This window comes from Phascolarctos cinereus, unplaced genomic scaffold (genome assembly GCF_003287225.1).
Source record: "Phascolarctos cinereus isolate Bilbo 61053 unplaced genomic scaffold, phaCin_HiC Scaffold_1;HRSCAF=81, whole genome shotgun sequence".
NCBI classification, from domain to species: domain Eukaryota; kingdom Metazoa; phylum Chordata; class Mammalia; order Diprotodontia; family Phascolarctidae; genus Phascolarctos; species Phascolarctos cinereus.
Window position 1 is genome coordinate 169,572,865 of NW_027555514.1, and position 23,583 is coordinate 169,596,447.

At 38.2% G+C, this 23,583-nt stretch overlaps 1 protein-coding gene across 4 annotated transcripts in view; it reads left to right on the top strand.

The window, feature by feature from the left end:
- Window positions 1-23,583, top strand: part of PRKCQ (protein kinase C theta) — a 195,683-nt gene that overhangs the window by 130,791 nt on the left and 41,309 nt on the right. For all 4 annotated transcript variants that reach the window (XM_020965050.2, XM_020965052.2, XM_020965051.2 and 1 more), the window contains 2 exons: window positions 2,957-3,048; window positions 4,479-4,541. In XM_020965050.2, coding sequence (XP_020820709.1) covers window positions 2,957-3,048; window positions 4,479-4,541 — 155 coding nt within the window. The remainder of the gene's footprint in view (window positions 1-2,956; window positions 3,049-4,478; window positions 4,542-23,583) is intronic.

Below are 23,583 nucleotides of genomic sequence, written 5' to 3' on the forward strand. Positions count from 1 at the left end.
CACTGCGCTAAGTACTGTGGATATAAAATGAAGGAAAGACAATCCTTGCCCTCAAGGAGCTTACAGTCTAATGGGGGGGGAGACAAGATGCAAACAAATATTTACAATGCAAGCTATATACAGGATAAATAGGAAATGATTCAAAGAGGGAAGGCACTGGAATCGAAAGGGGCTGGAGGAGGCTTCCTGTTGAAGGTGGGGTTTTAATTGGGGACTTAAAAAAAGCCAGGGAGGCTGGTAATTATTAGAGTGGAATAAGGAGAGTGTTCCAGGCATGGGGTGCAGTTAGGGGAGATGACCAGAGCAAAGAGCTGGGGTGTCACATTTGTGTAACAACCAAGAGGCCAATGTTACTGGATCAAAGAGTACATACCAGGGAGTAGGGTATAAGAAAACTGGAAAGGGAGGAAGGAGTTATGTTATGAAGGGGTCAGTACCAAGCAGAGCATTTTGCAATAGGAAGCCACTGGAGTTTACTGAGTAAGGGAGTGATGTGATCAGACCTGTACTTTAGGAAAAAAACTTTGGTGGCTAAATGGAGGATGGATTGGAGCGATTGAGGAGAAACTTGAGATGGGCAGATCTATTATCTAGCTGTTGCAGTAGTCCAGGTACAAGGTGATGATGAAGAGGATTATCTCTAGAGTGGTGGCAGTACCAGAGGAGAAGAGGGGACATATTCCAGAGATGTTGCAAAGGTAAAATCAATAGGCATTGGCAACAGACGGATATGGGGGAGTGAGAGAGAATGAGGAATCCAGGATGCATCCTAGGTTATAACCCTGAGAACTGGGAGGATGGCGTTACCCTCTTCAGTAACAGGCAGGTGGTTGGGAGAAGAGTTTAGGAGTAAGAGGCAGTAAGTTTTGTTTTGGGCATAATTGAGTTTAAGATGTCCACTGGACATTAGGGTCAAGATATACAAAAGGCAGTTAGAGATGTGAGATTGGAGGTCAGCAGAGAGATTGGGGCAGGATAGGAAGATTTGAAAATCATCAGCATGGAGATGGTAATTAAATCAATGGGAGCTGATGAAATCACCAAGTAGTATAAAGGGAAAAGAGAAGAGGGCCCAAGACAGAAGTCTAAGGGATACCTATGATTAAAGGGCGTGATCTGGTGGCCAATCCAGCAAAGGAGACAGAGAAGGAGTAGTCAGAGAGGAAGAGAATCAGGAGAGAGTGATGTCCCAAAAACCTAGAGAGAAGAGTCTCAGGAAGAAGAAAGTTATCAACATTATCAAAGGCTGCAGAAAGGCCAAGCAGAATGAAGATTGAGGAAAGGACATTGGATCTGTAACTTTGGACTGAGCAATTCTGGTGAAATGATCAGGTCAGAATCAGGAAAAAACTTGCTAACCAGTAGTGCTGTCCAAAATGTAATGGGCTGCTTCAGAAGACAGTGGATTCTCCTCCACTGGAAGTCTTCTGGAAGAAACTAGAGATGAGTATACTTATGGGGTGTGTTCTTTGGGGACATGAGTTGGCCACTGAGGAATCTTCACACTCACAAATTCTGTGATACTATAAGTTTTCCATGGTCTGTTTCTCTGTCTATAAAATGGGAGGAAGATAGCAGGAAGACAGGGTAAGTATAACTCTGGCCTCCAACTTACCCTCTTGGAGCTTTAAAATACTCGGGTTTTTGTTTTTTTGTTTTTGTTTTTTCAAAATAATCTATGGAAAGGTCTTTGTTACAACTTCAAAGCACACACTCTCCCATCATCCCCACCCATATACACAATCCTTACTCACACACACTCACACACAAACACACAACCCAAGCCTACATCCACTACCCCTACTCACTGCCTCTATATCACACACACATACCCTCCACTCCCACTGATCCCTGACTGCATGCTTCCTAAGGCTGGATGACTACTTGTAAGAGAAGTTGCAAATAGGATTTTGTTAAAGTATGAGTTGGATGAGATAGCCTCCAGAATTCCTTCCAACTCTAGGATTCTGACATTCTGAAGTAAGATGATCTACAAGATTCCATCCATCTCTGTAGTTTAGAACAGCACTTCTTAAACTGTGGGTTGCAACCCCTTATAGGGTCACGAAAAATTTGGCAACAGTGAAAAGTTTCTGAAAGTGCAACAACCAAAAATTAATTAAAAATCAAATGCATAGTGAATCCGAGGTGTTTTGGGCAGTGCTTAACAACATTGCATCAGGCAATTTCACTGCAGCCTTGGTTCTGAATACTTTGCACTGTGCATGCCATGAGGCCATGCAAGGCCAAGGAATGCCGACAAAATGTGAAAAGGGGTTGATAGTGGGAAAAGTTTAAGAAGCCCTGCTCTAGATTACTGTATGTTCATACTACCTGCTTATACTATAGTTATATAAAATGATTAAGTTCTTTGAGGGATGGGACCACATCTTCATCTTGTATCTTTCTCAATAACTTATTAATCTACACAGGCTAGGTACTCAATAAATATGATGAATGAATGAAAGCCTTACTCTCATTGTCAGGAGTCCCTCAGGCTTCAAAAGTTTCTTCTCACTGGGTCACACACTGTCAATTAGTCATCATCAATTAATTAACCCCCATCACAAGCTCATGAATGCTTCTTTGTCTGCCTTTGTACAAATTCAATTAGATCTACACCCTTGCCTGTATCCTAGCTTTCTGCTTCTTCCACCCAGTCCAAACCAAAGGGTTTCCCAGTGCGCACACATTAGCAAGAGAAGTGAAAAAAATAACCCTCTAGCTCTAACTGCCACCCTTCCGATTTACTGAAATGCTACAGAACACTTGGGTGGGATTAGTAGAGCCATTGGGTACTAGCCCAATGCATGCTTTATTTACATTTGCCTCTTCATAAAGGTCTTCAACATTTTCTATTCCTTTAAAGATATTTAAGTAATTTTAAAAGAAATTCTTAAATGTTCTTATATTATTTGGGAAGAAAAAAAGTCACAGTTGTTTTCTTTTCCTTTAGGAAAACCTCTTTTTTGTGATGGAATATCTCAATGGAGGAGACCTGATGTATCATATCCAAAACTGCCACAAGTTTGATCTTTGTAGGGCCACGTAAGTGCCTTCTTGGAATTTTTCCTCATTGCCACGGCCACTAAATGAGTATTAAGTGAACAGAGAGAAGAGAGCACCGATTCAACCCAAGCATAATGGATGAAAAACTATCCTCAGTCAGGAAAACCTTATCCTGCCTGGATAAATGTGGTCCAGTGACTTTCTTAGCGGCACAGGCAACTCTCTAGGACTATAATAATTGCATAATAATTCTTTATTTGCATTGGTAAAGTGAACTTGGTCACTGGGAGTTCCCTGTACAAATACAATCCCAGGTCTGGCCCAAAATCCATCTCTCTTAACTTCCTCTCCAACTTGCTGCACACTTCCAACTGGATTCTCCATGGTCATCACAAACTCAACGTGTCCAAAACCACAACTCATTATCTTCACTCCCTGCATCTGCCTTTCCTCCAAATCTCCCAGTTCCTTTGAGGGCAACACCATCTCCCTAGTTATTATTTCCCCAGTCACCATAGCCCAATTCCAAGACAAAGTTCCACCTCAGGGAACGTGTCTTATAGGAAAACCCTCTGCTCTGTCTAGACATTCCCTGACCTTGTTGTTATTCAGTCATTTTTTTTGGTCGAATCTGAATCTTCGTGGCCCCATTTGGGGTTTTCTTGGCAAAGATACTGGAATGGTTTACCATTTCCTTCTCCAGATCATTTCACAAATGAGGAAACTGAGGCAAACAGGGTTAAGTGATTTGCCCAGGGTCACACACCTAGTAAGTATCTGAGGCCAGATTAGAATTCAGGAAGATGAGTCTTCCTGACTCTAGGCCCAGCACTCTATTCACTGTGCCATGTTAGCTGCCCTTTCACTGACCTACTGGCCTAGTTATACTGTAAGAAAAGGAAACAAAGTTATTCTGTCAGGTCATCCTAACTCCCAATGATCACTGCATCCCTCTTCTAAATGCTTACAAGCCATATCTTCAAAACATATTCTTAAATTTTGCCAGGTGTCAAAGTCAAACATATCAGAGTATAATTTGCACATTTCCTCCTCTTTACTTTGTTGAAAATCAGAACATCTGCCTGTTACCAGTCCTGTAGCATCTTTTCCTATCCTCCATAATCCTGCAGAGATTATTGTTGATGGCTCACAACCACATCTGATACTTTTTGATACCCTGAAAATGTAGTTTAAATTTAACCAAGCCTAGTAACTTGAACTTCTTAAGGACAGCTGTGTACCTGTATGCTTCAAAGAAATGGTTAAAATATTAAAGATAATAGTTTTGATATTTCTAATCATAAGTGGTTATATCTGAAAATCTAATTTAATTTTTATAATTTTATTAAAACCACAAAAGGAAAAAATATGTGTGTCCTTCGGTTCCAAAGTGGCCTGGAAGAACATTAAATGCTCTTAATGCTTAAAATGCATCATTGATGATTCCTGGTTCTCAATCCTTCCCCCAGGTTTTATGCTGCTGAAATCGTTCTTGGACTACAGTTCCTTCATTCCAAAGGTATCATCTACAGGTATGTTCTGTTCCTTGAAAAGGAGTAAGTTTTTTATTCCGCTTAATCCATCAGAGTTGTACTGACCCAACTGGCTGACTATCTGTATTTGAAAGGAGGCAGCATGTGTTCATGGTTGGATATTCTGTATCTATGACTTGTACATGTGCATCAGTACTTTAAGGATCTAGGATTTTGTCAGTTTGCAAGTTTCTCCATCTTACAGTCTTAGCCTAAAAGTTAGAGAGGTTAAGTGACTTGGTCCATGATGACATAACAAAGCAGTATCTCAACCTAGCCTTTCTTGATTCCACATTTAGCACTCTATCCACAGCACCCTGCTTCTCTTTTAAGTATCTATGTGGAAAAAATGGTACCATATTTCTACCTTTTCTTCTTACCCCTTTCTTTTTTATCCTTCTCTCACCTTGGTTCTGGCTGCTTCTTGTCATCTATTTATACTTGAGATAATTTTACTATTTTCAAATTCCTTTCTTGCTTCTTTGCATGCAAATCTATAAGGGGCCAAATTTTATAAAGCTAGAAGAAGGAGGTAAAAGGGGTAATGTCACTGGAAGAGGCAGACAGGATTGTATTAAAGCAAAGTACAATGATTGCTATTGTCAGTGATGTTTTCTAGATCAACAACGGGGCAGCTAGGTGATATAGTGCATAGAGTGCCAGACCTACAACCAGGAAAACTCATCTTCCTGAGTTCAAATCTGACCTCAAATACTTACTAGTTGTGTGACCCTGGGCAAGTCACTTAACCCTATTTGCCTCAGTTTTCTCATCTGTAAAATGAGCTGGAGAAGGAATGGCAACCACCCCAGTATCTTTGCCAAGAAAACCCCAAATGGAGTCACAAAGAGTCAGACACAACTGAAAAATGACTCAACAACAATCAGAAAGTTTTTATGTTCACCATGTGAAGAAATTCTGTCATCTGCACTTCAGATAAGCCTGCCAACAACAATTTTTATTAAATTTGAGTAAGCATTTCTGCTTAGAGAGAAACAGGACCAAAGACAGACAGAATCTCCCCCATGACTCTGAAAATCTCTAACACAAGCCATTTCACAGTTACAAATATGTCATTCCCAAACAATAAATGAAATTCCACAAAGAGATAAAACATAGTCATAGCACTCCAGATAAAGTTCGATTAACAGGTTACATCATAAAAAAATAAAATTTAAAAACTTAAAAAATAATCATTTCACTTTTGGCCACACCCTTAGAGAATCATTTTCCTGAAACCATTCAGTCCCTCTTTGATCACTCATTTTAAGGATGCTCCTTTCCAACAGGTCCAAGGTACAGATACTTCCCCAGAAGTAATCAAGATTTCTTCCTTCCTTAGTTTGATGATTACCATCATCTCATTAATGTGGATCAGCCCAGAGCCCCTCTCCCTAGTGTAGTCTCTGCCCTAATTACTTCATGTAGAAGTCCTTTCCTGGGATGATCTAGAGAAAAGGGAACAGGCCTCCTTTTGGAATTGATAGTTAAAGAAAGACCAATAAGATTTCTCTTTCAGATTATTCCAAAGGCTTCAGATAATTTAAAAATATTTAATATTTCTAAAAAATAGAGGAGAAGGGTTGATCTCCTTTCATATACATCAAGGTACTCTGTTTAAGAAGCAGAGATGTTTAAAATTAATTTTAGAAAGATTTACATCAAGAATGGCTAAATAGAACTTTGGGTCCCTAAAAGAATCTAGTTTTAATTATTCAGGAAACATAATTATGTGGAACACCATTTTGACAATAAACTTGCAAATTTTATCATGTTTATACTAGATACTAGATACTATACTAAGTACCAGAGATAGAACAATAAGGCAGCCCATGAATTCAAGGAGATTATGTTCTACAAGAGCTAGGAGTGAGGAGGGGAGGGGGGAGAATGAATGGAAATAAGCATAATATAAAGTAGAAGAGAGTAGATGCCAAGAAAAGTTGTGGAAGGAGAATCATTAGGACTTGGCAAATGATTATATATAGGGAATGAGAGGGAGGGAAGGGTCAAAGACTGAGTGCCTGGGAGATTACAGTATCTTCAGTAGGAAAGGGGTAGGGGAAGTTTAAGAGGAGGAAATAAATAATTTTAGACATTGTTAACAGCCATTTCCAAATTCTAGAGACAATCACAAGCCACACTCACAGAGAACTTAGCTAGGTATAATTATTGATGATAAAACAAAGGGCAGATCTTTTTTATGCCAATATAGAACATGACACAGCACAGCTGAGATCAAACTGGTTGTGTCTTCAAAAAAAAAAACCCAATAGTCAATATATCAAAAATATGGTCAGCTCTACCAGACCTGTAGACTGGCCTTAATGATGCTCAAACTTTGGGGTTTATACTGTTTTATACCCAGGGAAAAAACAAAAAGAGTTGGTACTTTTTGCCATGAATCCAAGAAAACTAAGGGAAATTATGAATAGGTATGTAAGAGAAAAGGCAGGAATTTATACAATTCCATTGGTGACAACTGGTTTGCCCCTAGGGACTGACTAATTGTTTCTATCTTTATGACACCACCACCACCACTCCCAGCCCTCTCCCTCCAAGGAAGGTACCTAGTCTGACCAAAGTGCCCCAGACAAATTAAGTTTGTGGTGCTTCTAGGAAACCCAGACAGAAGTATCTGGAAGACAATCAGTTACAGACACGGAATTCAGGGCAGAATGTGGAACTAGGAGTCATTCACCTAGAAATGATCATTGAACTCCATAAAACAAAGTAGATCACCAAGGAAGAGAATAAAGAGAGAGAAAGGCAAAAATCAGGACTAGGACAGAGATTTAGGAAACCCTTGTGATTAGAGGTCAGAAGAAGATAGTAAACCATAGGAAACCAAGACTCCTTTTATCTGGTCAGACAAATGACTGGAGGATTAGGAGAGAGTACTCACTGTCTTAGAAGCTGAGAGAAGAGAAAATATCCAAGTAGAATGGGGGAAGATTGTTAGCAGCCTTGAAAGCTGAAGATATATCAAAAGGGATGAAAAATTTTAAAAGGTCATCAGATATAGAAACTGAGATTGTTAATGACCTGTTTGAGCAGTTTCGGCAGCATAATAGGGTTAGAGACCACGTTACATAGAATTAAGAGATAAAGGAATCATGTAAATTCCTTGGGATTGGGGAGTATTTTCATTTTTTACTTTGTATCACAGTGCCTGGCACCTTGTAAACATATACTTAATAATGCTGTTGAATTAAATTAAATTGGGTGGGTAGTGAAGGAATAGACACAGATTGTAGCTGACTAAAATACTATGGCAGCAAAAGAGAGGAGACATGGAATGATAACTTGAAACAATGGTAGACTCAAGAGAGATTTTGTTAAAGTTAAAGGAGACTGGGGCTTGCTTGTAAGCAGTAGGAAAGGAACTAGTAGATAAAGGTTGACAGTAAAAAAGAGAGAATAATCGATGAGTCAAATTCATGAAGGAGATGGTAAGGACAGGATAAGAAACACAAGTAGAGGGGCTAATGTTGACAAAGAGTAAAACTCCTTCCTCCTCTAAGACTAGAGGAGGAGAAGGGGAAAGATGTAGAGAGGTTTTGAAATAAGGAAGAAAAGTGATGAGGAGCCTTACAATGATTGGCCTCGATCTTCCCAATAAAGTAGGAAGTGGGGTCCACTGCTGAGACAAAAGCAATTGGAGGTGGGCCTGGGGACTTTAGAAAAGGAAAGTGTATGGAACAGCTCATTGTAGGTGTTACTATGATAATCAATCAGACCTTGACAATGACAAATAAATGAAGCAAAGGTTCTTTGGATACAGATTATGAAACTGTTCTTACAGGATGGTTTTATAGCTTCAACAACTTTAAAAAAGCACCCACTGAAATAGTATTTGTCAGAATCATATAATTTTGCTATGAAAAATGAAAGCCCTCAGAACAAATTTCTAATGATGGTTAGCAAAAGAGGATTATATATAATGTTGCAGCTGAAAACCACAATAGAGGACTGACGACCAGAAAAGTAAAAATCACTTTTCTAAGATCGTACAGGGTCAGTTAGAGAAAAATAGGTGAACTCAAACATAGAGGATCCTAACTCTTAGTCCATCATATCATACTGCAATTGTACTCAGGTTTGGCAGTGACATGGGATCTTCATATTTCAATTGATGGGAGTGTGTGTGTACATACACAAATACACACACTTATATACACACATATATATATTTTAAAAACTCAATTTTCTTTTTGGGTAGTTTTTTTAAAAATGCATGAGTGCATCATACAATACATTTTTGAAGCTTTAGTAGCTGCTGAAAGCTAATTAAATTGTCAGGCAAATAATTTAGTGTAGATACTGTAATTGAGATTGTTGGGAAGAATGACTCGTTAAGAAATTACTGTTTCCTAAGTACATTCTGACTCATCTAATCTGTTTTGTTTGTTTTTAGCAGCAGACTAAGCTAGGGCCTAACTTCCCTTAGCTACTCTTAATTCTTCTAAGCACAAAATAAAAATTAAGTAGGGCCAAGAGAGAAAGAGATAGAGTTTTCACAGAATATAAGGATGATGATCATCAATTTTGAGATGAAACAGACTTCTTCTCCAACTCCTGGCTAAATCATGGACTCTGTTTACAACATTCCCAAGAAGTGGTCAGCCATCTTCTCCTTGACAGCTGAATGTGATGGAGGTCATTACTGCAATGCAGTCCATTCCACCCTGCAGTATTTCTGATGGTTAGGAAGTTTTTCCATAAGTTGAGCTAAATTTCTTAAACTAATCTCAACATAAGTTAAGCTAAACTTCATTAAGACTTCTACCCATTTGTTTAGATCTATACTTTGGGCCAAGCAGAACATTTCTGATCCTTCTTCCCCATGATAGTTTTTCAGCTCTTTGAAAATGTCTATCATATCACCCTCTAAACATAACCAATTCTTTCAATGGATCCTTATGCAAAATATTTAAAGTTTCCTTACCATCTTGGCTCACCTTCCTCTATCTTGCCAAAATATTTTTTTTTCTAAAAACAGGCACAACAGAATGGGAACCAGATCTCCAAATGTTGTCTAGCTAGGGCAGCATACAGTATTGCTTCCCTTGCTGTAGGTGCCATACTTCTAACATACCAAGCAGATAACACATCTCCACAAAAGTCCTAATTCAGTGACTCATCATGGTATGGAGAGTAGCTGGAGTTCTCAAGGCTATGCCAATGAAGCATGAGCTCTGGTGGGTTCTAAACTTTAAATACAATTCCAGTGACAATTCATGTCCACCTTCTGAAAATCATCCTGAGTCCATAAAAGGCTGCTATCAGTAGGATAGCCACTAGGTGATTCTTTGGCAACAGCAACCCATGCAAAGGGAAATATCTGGTGACCTCATCTCTGTGGGGCTTCATTCTGTCTCTTCAGTTAACAGTGGCAGAATGAATGAAAGGGGAATAGAGTGTGCTAACAATCACACTGTTTTTAGGGGGTCTATTAACATTAATAATTCTTGGTGCTCTAAATATGAGACTTTTATCTAGAATACAGAGAATCAAAATACTACTGGAAGATCCAATTCATAACAATCAACATTTCTAATATAAATGAGAACACAAAACAAAAGGGAATTACAACCAAATGACAGGATAGCTCACAGATTCTTACCGAAGAGACAAATAAAGAAGTTAGTTTTTATCAGATATCCAAAGATAACCAGAAATATAGGTCATCGTACCTTATGAATGATAAGCACAAGCTAAAATACCACTATGGAGACAATTGCAGCTTGTATGTAAACATCTGTTGCAGAAAATAAGGAGATTAGATAGAAGATATAGATAGAGAGAGAGAGAGAGATACCTATATCTATATATATTATTTATAATATATATTTTAAAAGCTCCCCTACAATGAGTCTCCCAAGCATATGTCAAAACGTACAAGAGTCCTTGAAAGATAAAACAAAACTCTTATTTTAATGACCCTCTGATTATCAATATCCAGTAAGACACAAAATAGTGAAACCTGCTCACCAAAGGTAGTTGCCACTACTGAGAAGAATATCCATCACAGAGTCCAAGTGGAAGAGGAGTTCTCTACAGAGTGTGAGGTCCTCCAGATTCTCCTATTTGGGGGGTAGCTAAGTTGCACAGTGGATAGAGCACCTGCCCTGAATTCAGGAGGACCCTGAGTTCAAATCTGGCCTCAGACACATAATACTTGCTAGCTGTGTGACTCTGGGCAAGTCACTTAACCCCACTGCCTAGCCAAAAAAAACCAAAATAGATTCTCCTATTTGTGGGCAACAGTCTAATGACTCCATCAAGCCTCTCCTTATATTGCATTCAAAACCACGCAAACAAATTTATAATTAAATATACATAGACGAAAATCCAAATAACTGATAATTGTTTGTTGCCCAAACTATGATGTGCAGTTGGGCACACAGCCCATAGAGCTCATCCATCATTACACATTCCTTGGAAAGATACTACAATACGGACAGTGAACCAGTCCCAGATTTGAGTAGAAGAATCAGAGGGGGCTAAATTGTATTTGTGCAACACTTTGAATGATCTGAAGACTCTTTCCTGAAACAAAAACTCATCTTCCTATTCTTCCAGTGAAGATCTCATACTACCATCTCAGAACAAAACTGGTTACCCAAAGAGCAATATAGAGACACATGATGGGTATAAATGGACTGTCACACATTAACCAGTGAAGGATTACTCATAAAAGTTATCATGAAAGAGATTTGTAACTGGAAAAGATGGTGAGTTGGTCATACAGCAAAGGTAAAGAATAACCAAAAGTCTGTGCTCCATTGATAAACACATTAATGTCAAGAGCCATTTAGGAAATGCCTCCATACATTAGATGGAAATTCAAAAAGACATGGACAACAGTTGATACAGGATGAAAAAATTTGGATTGATTGCAAGTTATACTACTGAAGTGAGTACCTATGTTACTAAATTATAGATCCAGCAAAACAACATATCTCACTTCAAAGTGTCAGAGAGGACCACATTGAGATTTTCAGCTACATGTTACACTCCTCATTCATATAGAGTTTTATTCCAAGGGAATCTTGACTACCACCGCCCACTACCAAACCGAAACAGCCCTCAAAGAGCAGTCCTGTCATCCTTGTTGCCAGAATTTGCCTTGTTATCAGTCCTCATTTTCTTGGACCTCTCCACAGTTTTTTGACACTGATGAACACTCCCTTTTACAAGAAACACTTTCCTCCCTTGACTTCTGATATTGGCTTCAGTCCCACTTCTCTTTCTCTTCTTTCTCTGTCTCCTTCGCTGGCTCCTCTCTTGAGTAATATTGATGTTACATAACATTATGTTCTTGGGCTATACACACACTATGTGTGTATATGTGTGTGTATGAAATACATATGTATATTATATGTATATAATATGTATATAATATAGTATATAATATGTATATAACATATTACATGTATATAATATACATATGGGTATATAGGCATATAAATATGTATATATCAGGGCTACCAAAATAAATGGGGATGTCATCCACATAAAGGTGATAGGTAAAGCCATATTTACATAACATATGTGTTTCTATATACATACAGACTGTCTACCTTGGCCTTTTCATTCACTCCCATAGCTTTAGCTATCACCTTTATATGGAAAACACCCACATTTATACTGGTAGCCCCAGTTTCTCATCTGAGTTTCAGAGCTCCATTTCACATCATATCTTCACCAGGATTTCCCACTAGTCCCTCAAAGCTCAGTATCCCAGATTCAATGGATTTATTTCCCAAACTGAAGAGTTTATCGGTTTCTCCTACTTGTTACTCAATATTTACTATCAATTGATCTCCTACTTAGGCCCTTACTAGTTGTGTGATCTTGGGCAAGTCATTTAACCTGTTCATCTCAGTTTCCTCATCTGTAAAAATGGGGATAATAATCTAAGCTGTTGTGGGATTCAAACTGTTCAGAAGTAATAACTATAATAATTACTATATATATATATATGTTATATATACTTATATAACATATATACCATATATGTTATATATAGTATATAATATATATACTATTATATAATATATTGCTACTACTATCATTATTATTTCTATCACTGGCAATGATAAAGGAGCTACTCAGAGCAGTTGGATATATTCTTTATTTTGAAGGTGTATATCCTTATGCATTAGAACTTAATTGTGTGAGGGGGAAAGGTTACATTGACCCTTTCCTATTGGATCTGAGTCAAAGAATTACAGGCTGACCTTTTTTTAATCAGTGCATTGGGCCTCCTTTCTTTCAGTCCTCTTTGATCCTGAGCAAAGTTTGAGTTTTATAAAATAGGAACATAGGTTTAGAATTAGGAGGGACCTTTGAGGTTATCTAATCCAGCCTCTCTTTTTTGTGGTCATTTTATGCACTAAAACTGAACAGTATTCAAGAGGGACAATAGCTAACGCTGTGGTCAGCCAGGTTAGAGCTTTCCTTTTCAAAGGAGGGAAAACAAAAGAAAGAAGAGTAAGGAAAGTCCCGTCACTAACTTTGTGAAATGGATTTACTGATCTTCCTCACTGTTCTCATTCAACCACTTGAAGCTGATTTAATATTCAGAGATCTCCTTCAGAATATTCTGATGATGTAAGTAGTAAGTAGTCTGGTAAGTAGTCTAACAACATTCTCCTCCTATGTGGCGGCTTGGTGATTGTCATGAACAATTTAAAAATAAAATAATTTCCAATGCCAATTTATCTCCCAATTCAGTGAATCTGAATAGAAGTGTCTAATTAAGGATCACAAAGATCACACGAAAATGGTAAAAGTAACTGTACTTTGGGGCTTTTGTTGAGCCTGACCCTGTACCATAAGCTCCACAATTTACAATCATTACAAAATGTTTCATGCTATGTGGCTGTTGAGTTATTTCAGCTGTGATTGACTTTTTATGACTCCGCTTGGGATTTTCTCGGCAAATTTTCTTCTCCAGCTCATTTTACAATTGAGGAAACTGAGGCAAACAGGGTTAAGTGACTTGCCCAGGGTCACAGAGGTAGTAAGTGTCTGAGGCCAGATTTGAACTCATGAAGATGAGTCTTCCTGACTCCAGGCCCAGCACTCTATCCACTGCCCCACCTAGTTGCCCTTCAGTCAAGAAGTAGGATCCTCCAATCACACTCCCAGAACACATGCTGTACAAGCTGTGAAAGTCAACATCTATCATTTCAATCTTTACTTTAAGAAAGAATTCCCATATTTCAAATTTCAAGCCACAATGCAGCTGCTTCTTTCTGGACAGCAGCATCAAAAAAAAAAATTAACAATCAGTTATCACAGATTCATATTAGCATTGGTAATAGTAAATTCATTCCACTCCAGTTTTCTATTTCGATTACATTTCAAATATTCCATCCTCATGATCTGCATTATTTCTAAGAGGACTCAAGTTCCTGTCTTGGACACTCAATGGTGGCACTGCAAATTCAGCTTTTCAAAAAGTTATTGGAAAATGTGAATGAATTTAGAAGCAAATCAGCTCTTAATTAACTATTAAGTTGCCATCCTTCCATAGGAGAGATTCAGATATCAAATTTTATAATCCAAAAGTTAATTTCCTTATTCCTATATTTAGACAAGCTCTGAATTCCAGTTCAAATATGTGGCCATTCTTCTTTCAACCACACAAAATTTTAATGGAAACTTTTTCCCCCACATCAAATCAGAATCTTAACATTCTAACTTCCTAAACTTTCTTCTACTTTCCAACTGCTAAGGAAAAAAAACCTTCCCAAACCATGACACATCAGCTGGTATGCACACATTCAAACATTAGACGCTCAAGACCACAAAAACGTCCTCAAGAGTCATTCAGAGGAAGGATACTGGCTCCCTCAAGCAATGTTCCCAATACTTGTTATCCCAACAAAAGGATTCCTGCCATTTTTCCAAATCTATCTCGGGATTCCAGAGTCTGTAAAATTAAGTTTAAAAACCATTACAAGTCTCCCCAAATCTCAAGAAGTAGGACAAAAAAACCAATTATAACTGATATAGTAACTGAGTGGAGAGAAGACTCTTCACACTTAGTTTATTTCACTCTGACTGGTGAGTTGGACAACAGAGAGTCCAGATAAGGAAAATGAGGACCAGTACACCAGGTGACCCACCTACGTTCACGTGGTTGACATGAACCACATTCAGGGCTTGAACACAAATCTCCCCCGAGTCCAAGTCTAGTGTTTTCATTCTTATTTTTATTTCAAATTCTGCTGGTATTATTTTCTCACTGAACATCAAGGCAGATACAATAGGACTCTAGGATTACTGGTTAACAAATGAGAATTGCTAAATTCTCAAGCTGAAACTTCTCTTTCAAGCTGAAGCTGGGACTTAGAACTTCTAGACCTAAGGTTCTGCTATTTTTCTTTTAGCTTGGTGATTTTTTTTAAAAGCATTTACATACTACTGAGATTCTAAATTCTCCCAAGCCACTGATTGTTAACAGGAATTACTATATTTTCAAATCTCAAGACTGTTTCATTTATTTTTATATACACATACAAGGGGACACAGATCCATGCTGATTAGTGTCAGATTTGTCATTCAAGACTGCTTACTTTCCAATTTCAAAGTGAAAGCCTAAGCATGCTGAACGTTAGTATTCAAAATTGTCTCTGTTCACACTTGCAAATGCCACATTAGTGCTCTGACAGAAAGAGAAAGCTGAGTCAAACCTAGCTAACACATTGCCAGCACTGTTCAGAGATATGCATGAACATATGCTTATTTTTCAGATATTTCCAAAGTCTCATGAATTCTGAGCTCTGGCAGTAGTGTGTCTTGGCAGATTACAACCGACAACTTGCATTCTCACAGGTCTACTTTGAAAATAGTAGTGTAAAATTACAGCATTGAAATAAAGTATGCATTATTCCTGTAGCAAAATTTTTAAGTACAAGATTATCAGACAGATTACCACTCATTAAAATGAGAAGTTGCTCGATCAGAGAGTTGTTCACACCAAGAGCTTAAATTTAATACTTCTAATGGTAAGCTAATTGTAAACTATCAAAATCCAATGAAAGCAGCATGTTATCATGGAGAGCTAGCCTCAGAACTAAGACAACTTGATTTAAAGTTGTCTCTAATACACACACTGCTGACCCTAGGCCAGTCACAGCTTCTCAGCACTCTAGGCAACTTGTATGACAATAATTTGCAGAGAAGATGCCGACCTACATTGGTTAAGGAATTTTTCTCACTCATAAGTTGAATACAGCAATGAAATCATGGATCAAATCCTTCCTCCCATCTCTATCTGAGAGCTGCTCTGAAATAATACAGAACAATAAAAAACAAAAAGGAAAGATTCTCTGAGCCTCTTAGCCTACCGAAAGGGGAACATCCTTAAAGCACGAGTGAGTGTCTATTGTAAAGGAGGTAAAGTAGGGTTACTACATGATTTGATATAACATCTGCATCCCACAATATCTCCACTTCCATAATAGGGGGCATTCATTGTGGTAGTGGGAAAGGAGAAAAAAAAATGAGAATGCTAGCTTACTCAAGCATTCTGGGTACAAATGTACAAATGCTTTAAAAGTCAGTTCCTACTGAACAATCCACAAAGAAGCGTATCCAAAGGAACTTAACCGTGGTGTTTGATATCTGTCTAATATAATCTTTTAAAGTCCATTTTTTCCATCATAAGTTTTACCAACCCATCAAATTCACATTTAATCAAAGAATCATGCCTGATGCTTTAATTCCCTGGGTGTAAGGAAGTTTTTATTCTGTTTCATGAATTTAGCCTTTCATTCAGTATAATAAATTTTGAAAGCAAAAGATAGTCTTTTTTTTCTCATTTTCTCCCATTTCCCTCTATTGCTTAGCCAGACTAAAAGGAGTAGAAGTAGACAAAATAGTACAGATAAATATGCTCAAATCAGATAGTTTAGAAATTTCTTGCTGAAAAAACTGCTTTTTTTTTCTTATCCCTGACTCTGATTTTATTAGGGGCTATTTCCCCTTCTTACTCATGTATGTTTAAACGAGTGTGCGTGTGTGTGTGTGTGTGTATACATATATATGTATATATGTACATAATTTTTTTTCAGTAAGAAAGCTCTAACCTATCTGATATACATATATATGTATATGTACACACACACACACACACACACACACAAGCAAACACATGTATCTCAGCATTAATACAGAGGGAAAAGAATACTTTTAAATACTCACAAGCCAACTCTCTTGGTTCCATGCCAAGTCTTACAACTTCTCTCTGCTCCTTTCCTAAAGATAAGTTGGGGTTAGTGAAGGGAGGGCTCTTATTACTGAATTTTTCTTTTACGTTTCCAATCACCTTTTCAAGCCCTAATGCTAAAATGAAGTTTGTGGCATTCTGTCATTAAAATGGTTAAAAAAGCTAACTACACTTCATTTATAACAAAATCAGTTAGGAGCCTAATTTTTTTTCCTCTGCAGTTCCTATGTTAGCCACTTATAATATTTTTCTTCGAGTTTGGTAAAAATTTCTAAGTACTGAGGAAAGAGGGAGACATCCCTACAATTCCATAATGTTGTCAGAGACAGTTTAGATGAGCATTAAGCTACATGCTGATAGGAACTAGAAGTGTCCTGAGATATCCCTGGTATTTCTTACACTGAGCTATTTTATATCTTTTTTTTTTATGGTGCTACAGGATTTCTAGCACTAAGCATCTTATTATAGTCCCTACCTTAGTGTTTCTCTGTCCTAGATTTAGCCTGTAGAAGACTTTCCTTCGTCCTCTTGGTTGACGATAGCTTAATACTACTCTTGTTAGGGATGCAGGATCTATTGAGAAACCCTCAGGGTTTTTGACCCTCTAATAAGATATAGCCCAAAAGATCTCTTGATTCATTATTTGTAATTGAACCTAATTGAGTTGATCATGGGGATTCTGATAAAGCAATAGTTACGTTCCACAGGTTCCCCTGATTTATGGTTTAATTATAGGGTTAATGGATTTTCTTTAAATTGGGTGACAAACTCCTCGTACTGAACCTATTCAGACAACCAAGAGAGGAATATGAATGTTCAAGTTCCAGCTTTCTAGATAGTGTTCATTGGCTACTGCATCCTTTCTTGCTCTAGGAGGGATTATGGGATGCCCACAATATTTGCTTTTGATTCCTGCAAATTACTGAGAGTGATCTCCCAGAAGTTCACAAATACTCATGCTCTGAGTGCTTTTTTATGTGTAACAGAAAATAGCAAGCTTTAGATAGTTATATATTTAAAGGCCAACCAAGAGTCAGGAGAGGAATTCCAACTATTGATGTCAGGTTTGTCTTTTACTCTGAGTGACAGGTGGCAATCCTGCCCACTGTACCAAATGTTATGGGTTCAATTGACTTATTATGGGAGACTAGAGACATGGTAAGTCTCTTCTCTCCTTCCCTACCATTTAGTGCTTTTTAAATGAGTAGTTAAATTTGATACGTTTGTCATGTGCTAGAAAAATGAAAAGGCAGCTGATGCACAAAACATATGTCCTAATAAAGTTTATGAAAGGATATAGGAACAGTTGGGCTAGAGCTTGGATAAAGAATTGAAAACAAAGGACACAGGTGCTAAAATTTTCTTCCAGGTACTTCTACAGGAGAGAACGTGTTCTTATGTAGGCTATAAATAAAGTCAGAGGACCCAGGTACAAACTTACTACACCTGTGTGACCTTGGGCAAATCACATTCTACCTTCAGATTCTTCATCTGTAAAATGAAGGTGTCTGACAAGATGACCTCTGAGGTCCCTTCCAACTATAAGTCTACCAACAATAAACCAACCAACCACCTGGTGCCACAAAAGCCCCAGCATCCCCACATCAGTTCGGGAAACACAGCGGCACAAAATGGGCATCTTACTTTCCTGGAGATGTGAAGAAAAAGAGGCTGTGTTCCCATCTCCAAGACGTGTTGGTGCCATTTCATTAATTTCACCAATTCTGGGTCTTGCTTTGAACTTTCCAACATTTTAATTGGTTGAGGATACACATTGTTATCTGTTGCCTCCATTCCCAAATCTATGCTATAGGGCAGCTAGGTAGTGCAGTGAGTAGAGCGCTGGGCCTGGAGTCAGAAAGACTTGAATTCAAATCCAGCGTCAGACATTTACTAGTTTTATGATGCTGAATAAGTCATTTAATGTCTGTTTGCCTTAGTTTTCTCGACTGGAAAATGGGGATAATAACAACACCTCCCAGAGTTCTTATGAGAATCAAGATATAATTATAAAGCATCTAGCACAGTGCCTGGTACATAGTCCTAGCTAATTGCTATCATCATCATCATCGTCATTATTATTGTTATTATTATTATTATAATGCTTTGAAACTATAGGATCATAAGTTTAAAGCTGGAGGCCGTTAGAGCTCATCCAGTCCAATGCCCTAATTTTTACAAAAAATGAACTAAGACCCAAAGTGATTTGCCCATGGTCACACAGAGATAGTAAATGGTAAATCTGAACTTAGAACCTTCCAATTCTAGGCTCAGTATTCCTTCCAGTATACCACTGGTTGAAGGGGCAAATACATGGGAGTAAAAAGAAGGTGCTAAGAGTCTGGCACGTTTCATAGTCATTGGTGGAGTCTCTATGGCATTGCCCTCTTTATGTAGGTCCTCAAAGGTATCCATTTGACTGAAGTGAAGTTTGAATTCAGTCAAAGGGCTGCCCTTGAGGAACTAGAGGGCCACAGGTGGCCTCAAGGCTGCAGGTTCCCCACCCCTGGCTAGAATATGTTTCTACATAAAATGTAGTCTATGACTCTCTTGTCTGCCAGTCTTCTAGAAACTTAAAACTCTCAAAGGGAAATAGAATATGTATCCATGAAAAAGACATGCTAATCGGCCAAGCCCGGCCACATGAAGTTAACACTTTGTCACATGTATTTCTCATATTCTCTTTGCATTGTAGATATTTGTGTCAGTCCTATCTCCTCCATTAGGTTGAAACGTCCATGAAGCCTGTGACCTGGTCTTATGCCTCTGCATCCCTCAGCACCTAGCATGGCATTCTGCCCCTAGGAGGTCGTTAATAAGTGTCTGTTGACCTGAACTGAAAGCAACATAGATAAGGAAGTGGAAAAGAACACGCTTTTAATTGAGTGTCTAAGTACTCAATAAGCAAGGAGGGAAAGGTCAAGAAGTAATCAGAATGGGGCTCATTAAATGGAAGAAAACTTCCTGGCACAAGTTAGTTAGTCCAAGAGGGAAGTTATTCCAGATAGAAGATATTCAATTCAGTGCAACAAGAACTTATTAATTATAGATAGATTAAATGCAAAGGTACTATATTTAATGCTGAGAATATATAAATAAAATAATCCCTGCCCTCAAGAAGCTTATGTTGTACTGGAGGGAGGGGGAGTAATATGCACAACATTAGCAAAGTAATATAAAATCACCTACCTTGTGATGGTCAAATGAGATAATATTTGTAGTGCTCTGGGAAAGGGCAATGTAAATGGTAGCTATTCTTATTGTATCAGTGGGGAAACCTGTGGCCTTCTAGGTCCTTGGGTTCAGCCCTTTGAGTCCAAGTTTTACAGAACACATCCTTTTATTAAGGGGATTTGTTCTATGAAGTTTGGATTCAGTCAAAGGGCTACACCCAAAGACCTTAGAAAGCCACACGTGGCCTCAAACAGGTTCCCCACCCCCAACTCTTGATTTTTGTCCTGCCACTGGAATTCAGTGGCTCTGGAAGAGAGAGTGAGGCAGATGACTTAAATCCAATTCAATGGCAAATCAAGACATTACCAGTCACATTATGTCATTGGCCCTCTTCAAAAAACTAAGGGCAAATTGTTATTGTTATTTTAGGAAGAGAGAGAAGACATTAGGAAAGACTTTGTGTAGAAGGTGGTACCTGAGCTATGTTTAAGTCACTGGTGTCAAATTCAAACAGAACTAGTGGCCACTAAACCTAATATAAGGATCCCTGGGCTGTATGTTGACTTGGAAAAACATATTCTGTCTTCTGTTATAAACATTATAAACATTCTGTCTTTTATAAACATTCTAAAACATTATCTGTCTTCTATTATATTTTTATTTATCTTCTCAAATATTTCCCAATTACATTTTAATCTGGTCTGAACACACTCAGAAGTGTGGCCTGCAGGTCCCATGTTTGACACTGCTGTCTTAAATGAAGGCAGGGATTCTAGGAGGGGGAGATTAGGAAGGAGTATATTCCAGGAATGGGTGGTGGAGGCAAGATAATAGCATGTATGGGAAAAGCCAACTTAGAGAGTAAGGCAGAGAGAGGAATAGGAAATGATGGAAAAGCTATGTAGAAGTCAAATTGAGAAGGGTTTTAAATGCCAAGCTGAGGATTTTGTATTTTACCCAGGAAGTAGTAGGGAGCCATTGATGATTTGGGGGTAGATGGTTAGCATGGACACATCTACGTCTTTGGAATAGCAATTTGTTAGCCACACAGAGGATGAATTGAAGAGAGAACAGAGAAGGTTATGCAGGAGCATTTTATTTATCACATTTATCCATAACCTTTTGATTCAGTGTCTGTCTCTAATGGCTAACCTTTATTTTTTTCCCCCAGATACACTTAGTATTTAAAAACTAGACTGAGTTTTTACAGTCAAGATGACTGATAGACCTTCTTAAGCTAAAGCACAGAAGACACCTATTTTTAGAACCAGTAGAATGCAGACTGTTGTCATGATATTGGATCTCTTGGCAGCCTTGGCAGAAAGGGAATGACAAGGGTCTACTCAATGTTCATGGCTTACATGATAATAAATAATGGCTGGGGTTGGGAAAGAAGGCTCATGAATACTCTCCTGCCACAGAGCCCTGAATACCTAGGCGTGATGCTCCTCTACCCATCAGCAACATCAGGATCCATCCACACACCAAAAATGTCTCTAAGCACATTCAGATATATTAGAAACATATGCATATGCATGAAAGAAACACAGAGGAAGACCCATACCAGGGAAGATCCATTAGCAAATTTTTATGAATTACTATTCTACTCAGCACTCTTTTTTTGAAGGAAAACTATTCTTTGCTTTAATTAAGATCTTATATCTTTGTAAGAATCAATTTGAGAAAATATTTCCTAGCTTTCTTCCTCTATTTGCAGTGTTTCAGAGATCTGTGATAGTCTCTGAGAATTTCCTGTGGCCAAAATAATTCATCACCCTAGCTCCCATCTGGTGATGATCCTTTCTGACCTTATCTAACTTCAGACAACAAGCCTTAGTCTATCATCAGGGCCCTAGTTTCACTTGGTAGGACGTGGTAGAGCTTACTCTTTGCTGGCCTCTTTCAAGCATCCAGGTCACCTCTCTGTCATAAGGAGATGCTAGAGTAGGAGCAGGATTAAAATTATCCTTTGCTGTTGGAAATTTAAATACATTCCCATTTGCTAACGAGCAATAAAAATTAATGAAAGCTAATTAAGAAACTTCTTGATGAGGGTGAGGAAAGGGTAAAAGCTGGCTTGAAGCTTGACATCAAAAAAGTCCTAAAATCTTGGCTACTGATCCCATCACTTCATGGTAAATAGAAGAAAAAGAAATGGAAACCGTGTCAGATTTTATATCCTTGGGATCAAAGGTCACTGCAGACAGCAACTGCAGCCATGAAATTAAAGGACATTTGCTCCTTGGAAGGAAAACTATGGTAAATTGACACAGCATACTAAAAAGCAGAGATGTCACTCTGCTGACAAAGGTCCATATAATCAAAGCTATGGTTTTTCCAGTACAGCAACGTATGGCTGTGAGAGTTGGACTATAAGGAAAGCTGAGTGCCACGGAATCGACACTTTCAAATTGTGGTGCTGGATAAGACTTTTTAAAAGTCCCTCAGACAACAAGAAGGTCAAATCAGTCAATACTTAAAGAAGTTAGTTCAGGCTATTGACTAGAAAATCAAATACCGAAGGTGAAGCTTAAGTACTTTGGCTACATAATGAGAAGATGTGACTCACTGGAAAAGACACTGATGTTGGGAAAGATTGCAGGCAAAATAAAAAGGGGATAGCAGAGGATAAGATGGATAGATAAAACAAAGACCACGAACTTGGACAGACTTCAAGAGATAGTAGAGGAAGGACAGACAGAAAGGCCTGGTGTGCTATAATCCATGGGGTCAAAAGAATCAGACACAACTGAACGGCTGAACAAAAGATTTCAGTTAAAATTGGCAAATGAGTTGACAGAACACCCTAATTAGTGAATTGGTAAATTGAGCAATAAACCTGGAGCCGGAAGACAAGGGCTTAAATACCTCTGATGTTTGCTAGCTGTGAGACAAAGAGCAAACCACTTAATCTCTGTTTCCTCATTTGTAAAAATGTAGATAATACTTTTTATATCTACCTCACAAGGTTGTTGTATGGATGAAATGAGGTAATGTACTGGGTGCCCCAGAAGTCTTAGTACAGTTTTAACTTTAATAGCTAATTAAATATAAGCTGTTAAAGCTTGCAACTGTGCTAAGACTTCTGGAGCCACCCTGCCTATGTAAAGTACCAAACAAGGCTTAAAATGCTACATAAATGCCAGCTATTATTTTTTATTAATTTCCTAAGTGATCTTCTCTGTTAAAATATTAGTTCTGGTCCTACATCATGAAACAAGCAGAACATAGACAGATAGATAGATGCTAATATGTTTTTAAAAGCTCATGAAGGCATTCTCTTTCACATGAGGGCTTCCAATTTCAGCCCCATTTCAGTTGGGCCTGTTTCTCATCTTGCTGATCTACATCAAACAAATTCATAATCTCTCTCCAATCCATGTCCCACCATAATAAAACCTATAAATCCTTACAGGAGTTCAGCTGCTGACAGATATTCCAGGTGCCAAACATTCCTGAATTGACACTGGTTTGGTGCATACTGTGGTTAATAGAGACATGTGTGTATCTTCCACTGAATGGAAACACTCATGAACAACCTGTAGAGAAATACAAACACATACACATATGCCCTCTTCCACACGCATGATCTCTGGGAAGTAATTTATTTTGCTGCATAGA